The sequence below is a fragment of the Paramacrobiotus metropolitanus genome, unplaced genomic scaffold (genome assembly GCF_019649055.1).
Source record: "Paramacrobiotus metropolitanus isolate TYO unplaced genomic scaffold, Prichtersi_v1.0 Parri_scaffold0000003, whole genome shotgun sequence".
Taxonomy (NCBI): domain Eukaryota; kingdom Metazoa; phylum Tardigrada; class Eutardigrada; order Parachela; family Macrobiotidae; genus Paramacrobiotus; species Paramacrobiotus metropolitanus.
This window is the reverse complement of record NW_026570223.1, coordinates 635,591-651,206: the sequence shown is the minus strand read 5'-3', so window position 1 is coordinate 651,206 and position 15,616 is coordinate 635,591. Positions and strand designations below refer to the sequence as shown.

Below are 15,616 nucleotides of genomic sequence, written 5' to 3'. Positions count from 1 at the left end.
GATTGGTTCGGCTAGACACATTTTTCCCCCTATATACTGTTTTCATGTACCGAATTCAGCATATTGTTTTATAACAGTTGGGGATTTTGAAACAATAACATTGTTAGCATAAATACACAACATTGTCTGTAATGGTAAGACAATTTACAATTATGTTAATCAAACCAGTGTGATTATGTCAGCATTGTAACGATGATATTTATTGTTATCGTTGTCAAAGCGCTGTTGATTTGGAGTTATCGGACATTATCTGCTGATAGTCAGCGCTACAGTATCACATTACTACTGCCGCTTGATTCAACAGTGTGAAAACACCTGTATTGTAAACAGTCACTGTGGCTAAGCAGAAGAACGTGCTCAGGTAAACGTCTTTTTTAATTGACCCGAAATCTTTTGATGAAAGAAAATGGCCAAGTTTGGTACGCCGGAGAAATAGTATTAAAACAGTATTAAGAACGGTCATTCAAAATTTCGCGGCTGTACAAGTACTGTACTTTTAGTACCTACGTACTTGTCGTACTAAAAGTGGCACGATGACTATGAACCAGCCAATTATAAGGTAAGAAAAAATTAAAAACGAATGCCTTTGCTTGTGCTGTAAGCCAGCTTACTTTACTCTAGTTGCAGAGTGCAGTGTACAATACGCAGTACTTAATTACCTAAACACGAAGACACAAACATACTCGTGCTTTAAACAATTTTGTATGGACAATATGTTGCGTCCGTTTCGCAAACGCATGTACAGAGTATAGTATTACTGTAGAAGTTGGGTTGTACGTCTGTGTTTACAGATTCAATCGAAATATTATGTAGTTTACTGACAATACCAATGGCGGCGTGCGTGTTGCAAACACAAGAGGAGTGATACCTAATCGGATTACAAGTAGCCCATGCCCACTGTAGAAGTTGGGTTGTACGTCTGTGTTTACAGATTCAATCGAAATATTATGTAGTTTACTGACAATACCAATGGCGGCGTGCGTGTTGCAAACACAAGAGGAGTGATACCTAATCGGATTACAAGTAGCCCATGTAATAAGAACAAGGCACGGTACGGTGCTGTAACAACAGAAACGCATGTGAGAACAAAACAGAGGATAAGATTACAGATACTAATAAGCGAACAAGATAACAAAGCAGTAACAATGTAATCTGGAATCTGGATGATTGTCTCCGCAGCTGTTTAGATATCCCGGTACTGATACTCCAGCTTTTTCTACAGACTTGTATATTACCGTATTCGTAGAGTATCTAGAATAAACAGTAGGGTTGTTTTTCTATTCATTGTCTATTCTATTGCACTACGTCTCGGAAATCGTTCAAGAGCAATAATGACCGCCAACACCGGCATGCTTCCCCCTCAGCCGACATCTGTCGGTCTGCACAGTCCTAAATCGGTCCAGGCATTCGGTATTCTGCAAGTGATTTTCGGAGCCGCGCTAATTGTTACCGACATCTTCAGTACGTAACAACATGCAGCTCTACAAAGAATTCACCAATTAACGTACACCTGCAAAATCCGTTACAGCTTTCAGCACCAACTGGCCTGGTGACGCGCTAGCCTTTAGCGTCGGTGGTTCGGGATTCTACGCTGGAATATTTTTCATCATAACGGGATCGTTCGGTACTGCAGCCGGGGGACGTCTTGCAGTGGGAACTTCACAGCGCTCGCGCCAATGTCTGCTTATCACCTCGATGGTGCTGAGCATTTTATCTACAATCCTGGCATCCGCTCTGATAATTGCCCTTGGCATTTTTTTCAGCCTTCTACGTGGCTCTGCCTACAGAAATTTCTGCGCCCCTGGGAATTACAACGAATTTGCTTGTAACTTCTACGATATTCGCATTCCCGCAGTGATGGGCCCCTATTTAGCGTTCCAGGGTCTTATGTGGATCTTCTGTCTGGGTCAGTCGATTGCCGCCGGGGTCAATATTTGCAAAATGCCCAAGAGCATTCCTGCAACGCAAGTAGTGTACGTGCAGCCGGGCTCCAGTCATTTACAGGGCGCTCCTGGACAGTCTATCCACTTTGTGGCAAATCCTCAGCCAGCTGCAGAAATGGGTGGCTCGCCTGTTCCAATAGGGAAATCTTCAGATGCCGCCTGCGTTGAAGCCGTAAAGCTGGACGAGTACCGTACCACATCGACTTAATTATTAAACTTGCTGCAAAAGTTTAAGTCGTACTGGAAGGTATTCAACTTTTGCGCCTTTATAGTTCCCACTAGTGTTGATCAGGCAGCCAAAAGTCTGCAAATGTTCGCGTAGTTTTATTTTTTGCCGCTTGCTATATCGCACATTTCCCTTCCCGACTAAAATCTGTGCAGTGGGATCGTGGCAAAACAAGTGCATTGCGTTTATTTACAAAGCTCTGTACAGATATTCGAGAGAAATGATAAATAATGTAGATATGCAACAACGTCTGAATATATTATCGGTATTCACTGTATAACAATTCACTGCAGTAACAACCATGTCCATCGTTGCCACAAAGTCGGTGATCTGAGCTCCCTTTGCAGTAATCAAGGATAATCACGGTATTGTTATTAATTATCATTGTGACTAAGCAGAAAGAGCAAGCAGACATCCAGGCAGAGAATAGTAAATCGATGACAATAGCATCTAAATGTAATACAATTAAAGCTGGTGTGAATGTTCTATAGCAGTTACAAGTTTATCGAATAATAAAAGTCCAGCAAACACAGCAGTCAATGTCTCAGTACAATGCAGTCCCTCCAGACAGCTTAAAACAATGTTGGTAAACGAAACCATCCTCCGGTGACAACCGGATGCTATTCCTTTTTCGCTCTGTTGCACAGCTGGGTAACGCAATGCCGCTGATGTTCTTGGCATACTTCTATTACACTTACCATTAGCACCGTCGACTCGTAGTAAGCAAAATAAAAGGTAAAGCAGAAAACCTTTTATAATCGTATTGTACAATTGCGGCAGAACCGCCGATCAACGTTGCTCATAATGTGACCGAATGGGCAGACCAGTTTCACGGGTCCACAGCAGAATAAGACTGACAAATACAGTTCAAATGCAGTCAACGTTGAAAGTACTGTAACTGCAAAAAACTGTATGCTGACGTCTGTATTTACTGTTTCGATTGTGGTCTTTACATAGTTATAATCAAAGGGCAACGGCCGTCAGTGATAGGTCGTGTGATATTTATAGTGAGAGTAAGAGAATTGCACGTCTTTTGTCGGTATAGCCCTAAGTAACATGCGTAATAAGAGTTTTACCGGCAAGAATGCAACACGAGAAATGTATGCATGCGATGAGCAAACGTATTATCAATATGCACTGAAGATAATGTGACAAATTTTATTAAGAGAACACCAAAACAAAACGCAAACAATGTAATCTGGATGCTTATCCGTGCCATTGTCCTGCTGTCGCGGTTTTACGCACGTGAATGCACAATTTCTGCTTACCCTACATATAAAAACTACAGAGTAATTAAGTATGCGGAAAACATTGTCTCTTTGATTCACTGTCTGGTGTACAAGACGATTTATCACAACGCACAACACAGCAAAATGGCCGCTCATACCGGTGTTTTCCCTCCTCAGTCTGCATCTGTCGGTCTGTACAGTCCCAAATCCGTGCTGACTTTCGGTATTCTCCAAGTTGGTTTTGGAATCGCATTAATTATTACCGATATCGTCAGTAAGTACCACTGTACCACCATGATACAGATATAAAAGTTAACCAGCAAACATTACCGGAAAATGTATGACAGATTTCAGCATCCACTGGGGCAGCGACGCGCTATCCTTCAGCGCCGCTGGTTCGGGATTCTATACCGGAGCGTTTTTCATCATAACGGGATCATTCGGCATTGCCGGCGCACGGCGTCTACCGCCGGGAACTTCACCACGTTCCCGTCTGTGTTTACTTATCACCTCAATGGTGTTAAGCATACTATCGACGCTCATGGCTGGCGGTTTGATAATTGCTCTCGCTTCTCTTCTCGTCGACCATCTGGGCTTTATCAGTTCTGTTTACTGCTGGTATGGTAGCAGCTATTATAATGTGTACCAGTGTGCTTTCTACCTCAACCGCATTCCAGCCATGATGGGTACCCATCTGGCATTCCAAGGTCTGATGTGGATTTTCTGTTTGGGTCAGTCGATTTCCGCGGGGATCAATATATGTAAAATGCCTAAGAAGACCACCAACACACAAGTCGTGTATGTGCAGCCTGGGTATGGTTACCCCCAGGGGGCCCCTGGCCAGCCAATCCACTTTGTGACGGCTCAACCAACGGGAATGGGCGGCGCTCCTGTTCTGTCGGGAAATCCAGCTCAAATGCCGTCTCCCGTCAAGTCGTAAAAAGCGACGCTCTGTTGAGAAAGTTGCTTGTTTTGCCACGATTTGCTGTTATTGCTGGACGAACAGCTGATATCATAAATACGAGGTTTGCTTGGCCGTTACTTTTTTATAATGAGGGCGAGTCTCGGAGTCGACTTTTTGCTGTGTTGATCAATCCTGCGCTACCACCGGGTTTTGTGTTATTGTACATAATACATATACTATTATTTTATAAAACAACCTGACATCTGGGAGTATTATAGGACTAGCGTAAAGAGTATTTATTGCTGTCGTATCAGCACAATTTGACCGAATAAAGTGATTGAAATGCATGGTTTTGTATGCGCTTGCGCACAAGGCACATGTAAAACTGCGTATGTACGAGTATAAGAGATAACAGACACGTTGCTTACTTTACAGAGTACATAATACAGTGAAAACATTGGCAATTTAAATTACGTATTTAATCAATACGTTTTGGTGAATGGTGGCAAGCACAAATTTGATACCACATAATATAGCTAACTAGTGGAAATATGTACCGGGCTAAATCTGATCGCAAAAGTAAAATAAAGAAAATTACATAATCTTTGCTGCGAAACGTGAAATCGTAAGATACAGTACGATATTCAATTTTTTGCGGCAATTTCTCGATATTGTTGATCAGGCAGCCAGCCTGCAAGTTACTGTCTGCACTCTAAGATTATTCAATTTAATCCACTTTTTGTATCGCGCATTTCCATCCCAGACTGAAATATTTGTATTATGATTAAAACAAAGCGAATAAGTGCATCGCTCTGGAGCCAGAGTGAATTTGAGGAGAACACTAGTTAAAGTAAATATTCAACACTATCTGTAATATTAAATTAAATTTTATTTCTCAATATGTATAAGGCGAGCTTCCCTCGACAAAACTGATCATGTAATATCGTCGGTATTTAAGTATATCTACCCGTATGGTCGTTTAAGTGGAGTAGGAAGTGACTATAAGACAACTTTCACCCATGTTTACTACTTTCTACGGCATTTAAGCGGCCACATCAACCGAGCTGAAAAACAATCTCAAGAAGTCTGCCGAAACATGATATCATCAAACATTATATTACATCGAAGAACATTGCGCCGCAAAGGCGCGTCTGTACTTCGCGGAGAAAACGGGGTGCAAGCAATAAATAACCGAAAAGGGTGCCTATAGTAAACGGCGGTTTAAGGGATTCCTGTCCAGTTGTAGCATCACCCTTATAACATGTACAATTCACTACTGTAACAATAATGCTCAATTATGCCTTCGTTGTCACGAAGTCGCGGATGTGAGCTATGTCTGCGGTAATCACGACATTATTAAGAATTGTCATTGTGAGTCACTAAGCAGAAAAAGCAAGCAGTTATCTAGGCAAGGGAATAAACAAATCGATGACATTTCTGTATATTGTAATTATAAATTTATCCAACATTAAGAGTCTAGCACACATAACAGTGTTACAGTCACAGCTGCTTTCTACCAGACAGAACGTAAAGCAATGTTAGGAAATGTTTTGTGGAAAGAAACTACAGGTTGTACAACCAGACTACCAGTTAACATAATGCCGCCAACGTTTTATTGTATACTATATTGTACTCCTGTTCGCACAGTACGAGGAAATAAAATAGAATAGATGATCCAACTAAGAACCCTTAACAGCTCTGCATTGTGTAACTACGTAACAGGACCGCTGATTCCAGTTGCTAATATTCTGAACAAACGAATGGAGTAATTCAAGAGTACACAGCGGAATGAAACTGTCAAAACACACTTCAACTTTGCACGCCAGAAACCCCAAATCTGGTTCAAATAATTTGGGCGCTCATGCAGCGCACCAGTCTGCGCTTCCTTAAATAACGGTACACATGCAGCGGCATGCTTATTTATATAGGGGGCAAAACTAAACGTGTTCCACCGTTTCCGGCTACTGCTACCGTCACCCGGCTGGAGTTGTACGTTGTGGCTGAACATGGCGCTTATGTACAGCGCCAGATTTAACCATATGTACTGCCGTAACGTCACACTCCAGGCGGGTGACGGCAGCAATACAGGGGAACCGTGGAACACGCTTAGTTTTGCTCCCTATATACGTATTTTCGTCACTTTTTAGAAGAACTTCAATGGTTTCCCAGTTCCTTCATTTTGGAAGCGCCGTACTTAGCTGCAAAACTTGTATGCTGCCGTTTGCGTTCGCTCATTAGATTGTGATTGCTGACATCATGAAACTCAAGGGCAACGGCCGCGTGAGTGGCTTTCATAAGACCTGCGATTATTTAATGATGGTAGTAAAATTGCGCGTCGTTTATTGTTCTAATAATAAGTATCAGCAATAAAAGTCCTACCGGCAAGAACACAACATAACAAAGTGGACATACTGTATATGAGCAGATGCGATGAGCAAATGTAAGTACTAAGTATAACGATTACACACTCTGATAATCCCGCAAATTTTAATAAGAGAACATCAAAACAAAACACGTACAATGTAATCTGAGTGCTTATCCATGCAATTGTCCTGCAGTCGCGTTTTTACGCACGTGAAAGCTCCATTTTGTACTGCTGCACATATGAAGACCTAATTACAGTAACTGAAACTACGTTAACCGGTTAACGTAGCTAGAACTAATTACTCAGTAGAACGTCCACGTTCTGAATTTTATTGTGTACCTCACATAAAGAATAATCTGACGCAGAATAGAAAAAATGGCCACTCATACCGGTGTTTTTCCTCCTCAGCCGACATCAGTCGGTCTGCACAGTCCCAGATCGGTCCTGATTTTTGGTATTCTGCAAGTTTGTTTCGGAATCGCATTAATCATTACCGATATCGTCAGTAAGTACAGTGACACCATGGTCTACCAAGATTTAACCAGCAAAGATTACCGAAAAATCCATTACAGATTTTAGCATCAACTGGATCAATGACGCCTTATCCTTCAGTGCTGCTGGTTCCGGGTTCTATACCGGAGCATTTTTCATCATAACAGGATCATTTGGTATTGCAGGCGGACGACGTCTAACGATGGGAGCTTCACCACGCTCGCGTCTATGTTTTCTTATCACCTCCATGGTGCTGAGCATTCTATCCACACTCTTGGCCACCGGTCTGATAACTGCCCTTGCCGTTCTCCTCGCCAGCCACCTTGACTTTACCCGTTATCGCTATTGCGGGTATGGATACAACAGCCCTAATACGTACATGTGCAATTTCTACCTGCTCCACATTCCGGCTATTATGGGCCCCCATCTGGCGTTCCAGGGTCTTATGTGGATTTTCTGTTTGGGTCAGTCAATTGCCGCCGGGATCAATATATGTAAAATGCCCAAGAAGGCAACTGCCATGCAAGTCGTATATGTGCAGCCTGGGTACGGTTATCCTCAAGGTGCTCCTGGCCAGCCGATCCACTTTGTGACGGGGCAACCAGCGGGAATGGGTGGCCCGCCTGTTCTAGTGGGAAATACAGCTCAACCGCTGAAGTCGTGAAAAGCGAAGCCAAATCCCTAATGTGCTATAAACGGTGAAAGCGACATGCAAAATTTTATGAATATGGAATATGGATTATATTTGACCGTTACTTTTTTTCCCAATAAGGGCAGGAGTTTTTGCGGTGGTGATGCCTGCGCAACCTGTGCTATTTGCGATGTTTGTATATGCTAATAATCTAACAGAATAAACTAACATTGTAGCAACTAAGACTCCTGCAAGAACATATCATTTATTGTCATCTCAACAACGTTGATTGCATTTGACTCAGTTGAGGACATGATTGATGATAAACTTGCGCACAAAGCACGCGCATATAGCCGTATACAGGAGAAGATAATGGATACAGTCCTTACCTGACAATCGTTCAAGTGAAAACATAAATGCTTTAATCACGACGTTTGGAAGAGGGTGCCATCGATAGTGTGAAGCAAGGACCAGGGTCACCAAAATGAAGCTCGCCCGTTACTGTACTCGTATCCTAATCGGCTGCTTGGTGAAAAGGGCACAGAAGAAAGTGAACCGCATTGAAGTGTATTCTATCTATCTCAGTCGATTCAGTTAATTAATCAGAATCACCCGACCATTTTTGAAAAAAAAGATCAAAGCTTATTTTCGATAGTGTGAAACACAGTAGTTTCTCAAATTTAGTGACAGTCGTCTTAATTACTGACAGTTTGTATCCTGCATTGGGCTACGAGATACGAGCATATATTTCGCAGTCTAATGCAAGACACAAAGTGTACAGTCAGGCTTCAGCCAAGGTCTTACTCCAGCAAATGGAACTCAATCCTGTTTATTTCACCTATTCTATTAAATGTTACAGTGAGTTTGAAAAATTCATGACAGGAAGCTGAAGTGTAACAAATCCCATAGGATAAACACAGTAATTCAATGCACTTACGGTGACTTACCGCTTGTACGGTGACTTATCGCTCTTCGCGTTAGTGGGGCTGAGTGCGCGTAACTCGCGCAGGTTGTCCTTGCCAGCAGAAATGTAGAGCATAGCCAAGCATACAGTAGCTACATACCTCTTCCGCAATATGGCACTCGTTTTTAGTATGACTAAATAATTACGCGGTCACAATGAAAAGCTTGTTTTCTGGCATTGCATCCCACCTGGCAGCCGGAAGTCAATAGGACGTTTTCCTACCGCGACAAAGATCTTGAATCATACTTCAGCCCTACCTTCCTTTCTCGAGATGGAGCAACATTTGTATCTAGAAATTTCAAGTCACTACTTGCTGAAAGGTGAACTCGCGCTCCAGTAATATCTTGCAAATCAATACCTATATGCACCTCGCTTTTCTGATGGGAAATCGATCCTGTAACGACGGTGCGATTTCTTGCTAACGCTACACTGACACCGAGAAATCCGTGATAATACTTACAAGCATGTCACGAGACCCTTATGGCAGTATACGACGCTACTTGCACGTGATTTTATCCCAGTTTTCACACTCGGAAGAAGTATCAAGACAGGTAGCATCGTGGCACAGTACTGCAATCGCCTTTGCAGTCATTTTATGTAAACCAGAAAGATCGTGCGATAATAAAACCACCCACCAGGCGAATATCTACCGTTTTCGATGGCTACCAAGGTGTCTCCTATGATCCCCGTTCCCGCTCCAAAGCCCGTTCCGATGTATCCCCGTGTTCTGCCAGCACTTGGCATACTTCAGTCCGTTGCTGGCTTTGGACTATTCGGCATGCAGTGCCTCGGTAAGTCTGTCGTTGCATTAGCGAAAATCGTGTGTAAGTGCTTTGGTTTTGCTAAAAGTATTTGGGTGATAACAATGCTACCTCCCAAGTTTTCAACAATACCAAAACGCATTCCGCATTTTGTCAGTACGTATCCCCGAGTAAAACAACTTGCAAAAAAAACGTTAGCTTAACGTTAGGAAACGGCTAAAAATGACAGACATCCGTTTACCTAGCGGTACTTACATGTTAAACTAACGTTTTTCCTACAAGCTGTTTTAATCGGGATCGTTGTTAATTTATTTACCAGCCGAAGTATATTTCTTTTAAAAATGTCGACTGAACAAAAAATCAATCCGTCCGAGTTTTAAGTAGATTTCATATTTAAATAGTAAGGCGCATATTCTTTGTCCTTTAGCGCGTGAAGTATCGCCGACGAGTCGGGGACATAATTTTTAAACATATTGTAACCGTTTTCAGCGTTTTGTAGCGTATGGCTCAGGCCACACCTCGGGGGTCGGTTCGGGGTTTTACGTGGGTGCGTTCTTTTTTTTCCTCGGGCCATGTGTGTACATTGCCGGAAAAAGCACAGGAAAGGACGACAAGAGCGGTTTACCCATATTCCTTTGCATATGCGCGATTCTCAGTGCATGCGGCTTCTTAGCCGCTCTGTTTATCCTCGCGCTATCTAAGACATCAGATGATTTCGCTTACCCTAGCCGCAGTCCATGTGTGCCAAAGAAACACTTACACTGGGACTCGTCTGATTCCGAATGGAAACCCACACCCTGGTTCAGGACGACTACGTCTACAATTACTACGACAACCACTACCGCAAACCCATTAAATTCTGTGGAATGCCAAGATTTTTTGCGGCAAAATTCGAGTTTAAAAGCCGGGATTTACGTCTTTCTGGCCCTTGATTTGTTAGCTGGTTTGGGTGCATTTGTCGCATCCGTAATTTACTGTTGCTGTTTTTCACCCGAGTAACATCATCTGGCAATCTGACAATTACTTACACGAATTCTCTTACGTACAGCAAAAAAGCAGGCAAAATCTCTTAAAAGAAGCCAAACCAATGCTTTGAACCACTGATTATTTGAATCGTGCTGACAATTACTGCATTACAGAGTAGCGAGAGTAGGTGTCTGATTTTTTATTACCATATTTTACATCCCTAATCCCTATCTAGTCAAAGGTCAACTCACCTGAAGGAACACCCAACAAAAACATCTCATCGACTGTGCCCGTTTTTCTTTTCATATTTTGGGCTCCGAATCGCCGTGCAGGTGGTTAGCAAACGCAATTGTTTTCGAATATTCAATTCTCTTTTGGCGGTGCTGTTGATGCTGGTTCGCTGTAGAAGCGTTGCAGAGTCCATATTAGTGATAGTATAATCAAATGGTAAGCACAAGTTGCCGCATCTCCGGCACCGTTATTAACATAAAATATTACCCTAGCGGCGTAGTAAACATAGTGCACGTGACACGGCCTGCCATTAATGCCATAGGTTCTCCCAGTGGCTGAAGGCCTGTTTTCCATTCTTCCTTTTTACACCGCAATGGTCTTTTTGGTAAGACGCTTGTACGCTGTACTGCTGCTACTTTGCACTTGCATGGCACGGGGCGTATATCATTATCTAAAGAAAGTACTTTCCGAGTCACCCACACGAGATCGATGATGCTTGATCACGATAACACAAACATTTTATTGATTTGCAACATGCACATTGTACTCTGCAAGCCGGCTTTTTTTGCCAGTGCGCTTCTGTAGCAGCGTAATGCAGTTCCTTGGAATCGCCGTGGGAAATTACTTAGACAAACAGCGTTCATTTCTATCTGTAAGTTTACCCAGACAGACAGATCATGATCCAAAATTTCTTGGAATGTGACAAGATCGCTGCAGCGTAAGTTGTTCTAGTTCTCTTCAACACCCAAGCGTCAGCCAAGCACTTCTGGGTAAAAGCTCTCTCCAGCTACCGCGGTTCTTAACAAAGTTCCGACAGACAACGGAAATCTATCGATAACGGCTGCAGAAGTCACAACTGTTCACTCCCTCGTGCCTGTTGCCGCTGATCCGGTAACAATATCCGGCAATCCACGAGCACTGGAGATATTGGGTATCCTTCAGTTTGTCGTAGGAATTGGTCTCATTACCTCCCAAAGTATTGGTGAGCGCTACAATCATACCGTGCTTAAACCTGGTTAAAAAATACTTAGCAATGCACATTTTTTTCGGCATATGACAACAACGTTACAATTTCGCTCGGTTTGGCATTCTACTTAGGTGTGATGAATGTATTTATCGGACCGATTGTATACGCTGTAGCGAAATACATGGTCAAGGGTGACCCAACACTGGTTCTTATCCTTCTCATCAAATGCACAGTTCTCTGTGGCATCTGCATCTTAGGAGCTCTGCTTGTCCTGGTGGTGAGCTCCGATCAGGAACAGCCGTCCGATAATCCGTGTGCTCTAAGGTCTTGCGGGTCATGGTCATGGTGCAGAAAGTTGCCGGAGCCGGCAGCCCGACCGAATACACCAGAGTGCGTGCATTATGCAAAGCTAAGCGCGACAGTGCACGGCATGAATACGACATTCCTTGTCCTTGGCGTAATCGTGACACTGGGTGGGGCCATAGCGTCGGTGGTTTACCAGTGCCTAAAAAAGGAATAACAAGATTAATCCCAGGATAGCACTATTCTTTTACCGAACGGCTTTGTTCTTGCTGCTTACCATGAGGTTTTCAACTACTATAATACCGACTATGCTACCGGTAATGGTTTCCCACTGTCTTCCACACCTCGTACTACGCAGAAATTCGGAGCGTTTGTTGACACGTTTTAATAGGAATGTAATTTTTTCTACGTTCCGTTGCTGCAATTTGTTGCCGTTATTGCCATTCTTTAATAAATATTTTTTCAGCTTTTGTGATAATAAATACAGCACAGTGCACACTGAGTATAATACTATTAAAATCTTATTAGGAATTTGAGTTGAGCGTTCCTTGTGAGCTGGTGCATCATCATTAAAAATCGACATAATTGAACAGATTTGAACTGTATACTGCAACCGTGCAAATATTCCTAGGTACATAGCTGCTGTGCATAACGCTGTAGTGCAGTTCCACTTCCAACTGCAACTCGGCGCTACAACTAACCAGGGGCCGGTCACCGCCCCCCTCATAAAAATTTCATGTTTTGTTTGAAGACAGAACATGTATGGGGAACACTTAAAAAAATACTTCTGTCGGCAATGGTCCAGTGGGCGTGGCCAAAACAAATATAAGTGCCGTATGTATTGTCAGTGTAAGTACATTGCATTGGAAATACATACGGCACCCCGAGCAATGTTACTTGTTATCACTGCATTTGCAGACTTGCTTCTTGACTATTAATTCTTAATTTTGGTTTTTACAACATTCAATTTTTAAAAATCTAACCGGTAGTCGATTTGATTTGATTTGATCGCACTGCTTACCTCTAAATTCTTCTCTGTGCTGCACCACGCGCGCGATGCTGGCAAGTACAAAGAAGTTCACAAAACTTTGACATTGTCAAGCCCGTCAGTAAAAAAAGAAAAATTTAGCGAAGAAAAACTCAAAACAGAAGTTTTCACCAGTACGTTGAACACGGTTTATTGAGAATACGTACATACGTACACTGGCCATATAATTATTATATAAATCTATATAGTGCCGTATGTTTTGCCAGTGCACTAGCAATACATACGGCAGTTAAATTTGTTTTTAGCCACGCCCACGGGACCATTGCCGATGAAAACACTTATTAAGTATTTCCAATACCTACTCTGTCTTCAAGCAAAATATGAAATCTTTCTGAGGGGGGAGGCGGTGACCGGGCCCTGGTTAAAAGTGCAACAGTGGACCACGTCCCTAATCAAAATAGTAATCATAATCATAGTAATCCTAATCAAAATAGTAATCATCAGTCAAGGCGCTACGCATTGACATGTCTGATGGAGGAATTGCGATGTAATGTTTGCTAATTAGCATTACTGGACGGGATTATAATCCCGTCCAGTACGGAGAGTTGGAAACAGACGTTAATCTTTGAACTTCATATGCTTAACTGCCTGATTCGTAGCGCCACCAAGAAGCTTTCTGCTCTACGGTTTCCCCAGATGCTGGAATTCGGGCTGGACAGCTGTTTTAATCGACTGAGCGATTCAGTTTAGCAAACTGTGGCATTTTCATGTTGTAATGCTGTTTGTTAGTGCTCTGCTCGTACACGGTATGGCACGTTCTTATTTTTATATGAGTAATGTGAAGTAAGTGCAGTACTATTGAGTCATCGGCACGAGACCGGCACTTGATCACGATAACATAAACATTTTATCGATTTGCAATAAGACTGCGGTATGTTGCAAACCGTCAATCGTGCTGCAAACCGGCGTGTTCCGTCGATGCGCTCGCACGGCAGTGTAATGCGGTTCTTTGAAAATCAGGGAGTGAAATTACTCATACTGTACATCAGCGCTTACAGTTAACAGCATCCGTCAATTTCTTGGGCTGTGATAGTGTTATTCGCATAAGTTTACTCCGGTTCCCTGTGAGTCTGTGACGCTCAGATTAAACGTCTCAGTAATTACTGTACATGTATCTCGGGTTATAACAGGGCTGAAATAAACAACAAAACTCTATCGGCAATGACTACAGAAGTAACCACTGTTCACTCCCTTCTGCCTGTTCCAGTTCCAGTAACAATTTCCGGCGATCCGCGCGCAGTGAGGATATTGGGTATCCTTCAGTTTGTAACCGGCGTTAGCCTTGTCATCTCCTACAGCATTGGTAAGCAGTCTATAAATATTAAAATAGACAGATCTGTAAGCACGGCTTCTTCGACTGCAGCGAACCATTTTTATTGCAGCATATGGCAACGATCTCACGCCAACCATCGGTTTGGGTTTCTATTTGGGCTGGATGAACCTCTTTATCGGACCGATTGTCTATTTTGTAGCGAAATACATGGTCAAGGGAGATCCAACGCTGGTGTCCTTCCTCCTTATCAAATGCACGATTCTCTGCGGAATCTGCTTCTTAGGAGCGCTGCTGATTCTGGTGATGAAATCCGATCAGGAGCATCCATATGGTAATCCATGTGCTGCGAAGACTTGTGGGAGCTGGTCTTGGTGCTACTCGGGTGGAACGACAGCGGCGCCGGAAGACCGGTCGACAACACCAGAGTGCGTGAGATATTCACAGCTGCGCGCGGCATGGCTTGGCATGAACACGACATTCCTTGTTCTTGGCTTAATAGTGACACTGGGTGCGACGATAGCATCGGTGGTTTATCAATGCCGCATAAAGAAGGCTTGACAAAATTATTCTAATACATCCTTTATCGAACGGCTTACCCCTCTCAAGCACAACATACCGATTGTCGATTCCAAGTTTTTCACAGCTCTAACTGGACTTTCATTGCAGTCTGTTGCACGTCGGTGCGTTTGTTAATTATTTTTGCTTTGTAATATTTGTGTTCATGTTGTCGTATGGAGGTACTGTATCCTATAAAACAGTAAGGATGTTATCGGTATCACAAGTTTTTTTGTGAACTGCTTTATTCAGCTTTTGTGATAACGAGCACAGCTCACTGGGCAGTGGGCACTGCAGTTTTTGGAAACTGGATTAATAATGGTACGCGGGTACCGTGAACTGAAAATCGACATGATAGCGTGTTTTTTAATTTTTTTGAAACTACGGATAGTTTTCACCGGATTGCGAGTTCGCGTATCTGTAATAGGACGATATTAGAGATGTCTTCCATTACGGGTTAAGCGGGATAGGCTAAAGAAGGGCGTACCTGAAATGCCGAAGGCACGCTTTGCGAATATATCCTGAGTTCCTGTCAATAACCTGTTCAAGTGATCGACACAGTCAAGTTGACTTGAAAATACAATACCACGCTAATATTTAAATAGGAAGCTACTTCAAGCTAGATTTGTACATCAGTCCATAAACTGTACTTGTACCTCTTCTCGTTTGCGGTACTACTACGTATACTACTGGTGTACTTCTACTTACGTTTGTAACCGATCACTTGTACTATACAGTTTCATCATTTATTAGCGACA

At 42.8% G+C, this 15,616-nt stretch overlaps 3 protein-coding genes and 1 long non-coding RNA gene across 4 annotated transcripts; 3 read left to right on the top strand and 1 right to left on the bottom strand.

Moving 5' to 3' along the window:
- The first annotated feature begins 1,231 nt into the window (after positions 1–1,231).
- On the top strand, positions 1,232–2,408 carry LOC129597155 (uncharacterized). The gene is made up of 2 exons (XM_055494606.1): positions 1,232–1,461; positions 1,529–2,408. The coding sequence occupies exons 1-2, from the start codon at positions 1,332–1,334 to the stop codon at positions 2,149–2,151; spliced, it is 753 nt and encodes a 250-aa protein (XP_055350581.1). The 5' UTR covers positions 1,232–1,331; the 3' UTR covers positions 2,152–2,408.
- Positions 2,409–3,461: 1,053 nt separating this feature from the next.
- LOC129596933 (uncharacterized) lies at positions 3,462–4,633 on the top strand. Its single transcript, XM_055494342.1, has 2 exons — positions 3,462–3,672; positions 3,746–4,633. Exons 1-2 carry the CDS (start codon positions 3,543–3,545, stop codon positions 4,336–4,338), a joined length of 723 nt encoding a protein of 240 aa, XP_055350317.1. The 5' UTR covers positions 3,462–3,542; the 3' UTR covers positions 4,339–4,633.
- Positions 4,634–6,948: 2,315 nt separating this feature from the next.
- Positions 6,949–11,066, bottom strand: LOC129596078 (uncharacterized). The gene is made up of 3 exons (XR_008691385.1): positions 10,733–11,066; positions 7,223–8,972; positions 6,949–7,126 (listed from the first exon to the last, which is right to left on the bottom strand). It is a non-coding gene; the product is annotated as an uncharacterized LOC129596078 (long non-coding RNA).
- A 2,308-nt stretch (positions 11,067–13,374) lies between these two features.
- On the top strand, positions 13,375–15,455 carry LOC129594128 (uncharacterized). Its single transcript, XM_055490709.1, has 2 exons — positions 13,375–14,333; positions 14,413–15,455. The coding sequence occupies exons 1-2, from the start codon at positions 14,192–14,194 to the stop codon at positions 14,859–14,861; spliced, it is 591 nt and encodes a 196-aa protein (XP_055346684.1). The 5' UTR covers positions 13,375–14,191; the 3' UTR covers positions 14,862–15,455.
- The last annotated feature ends 161 nt before the right edge of the window (positions 15,456–15,616 follow it).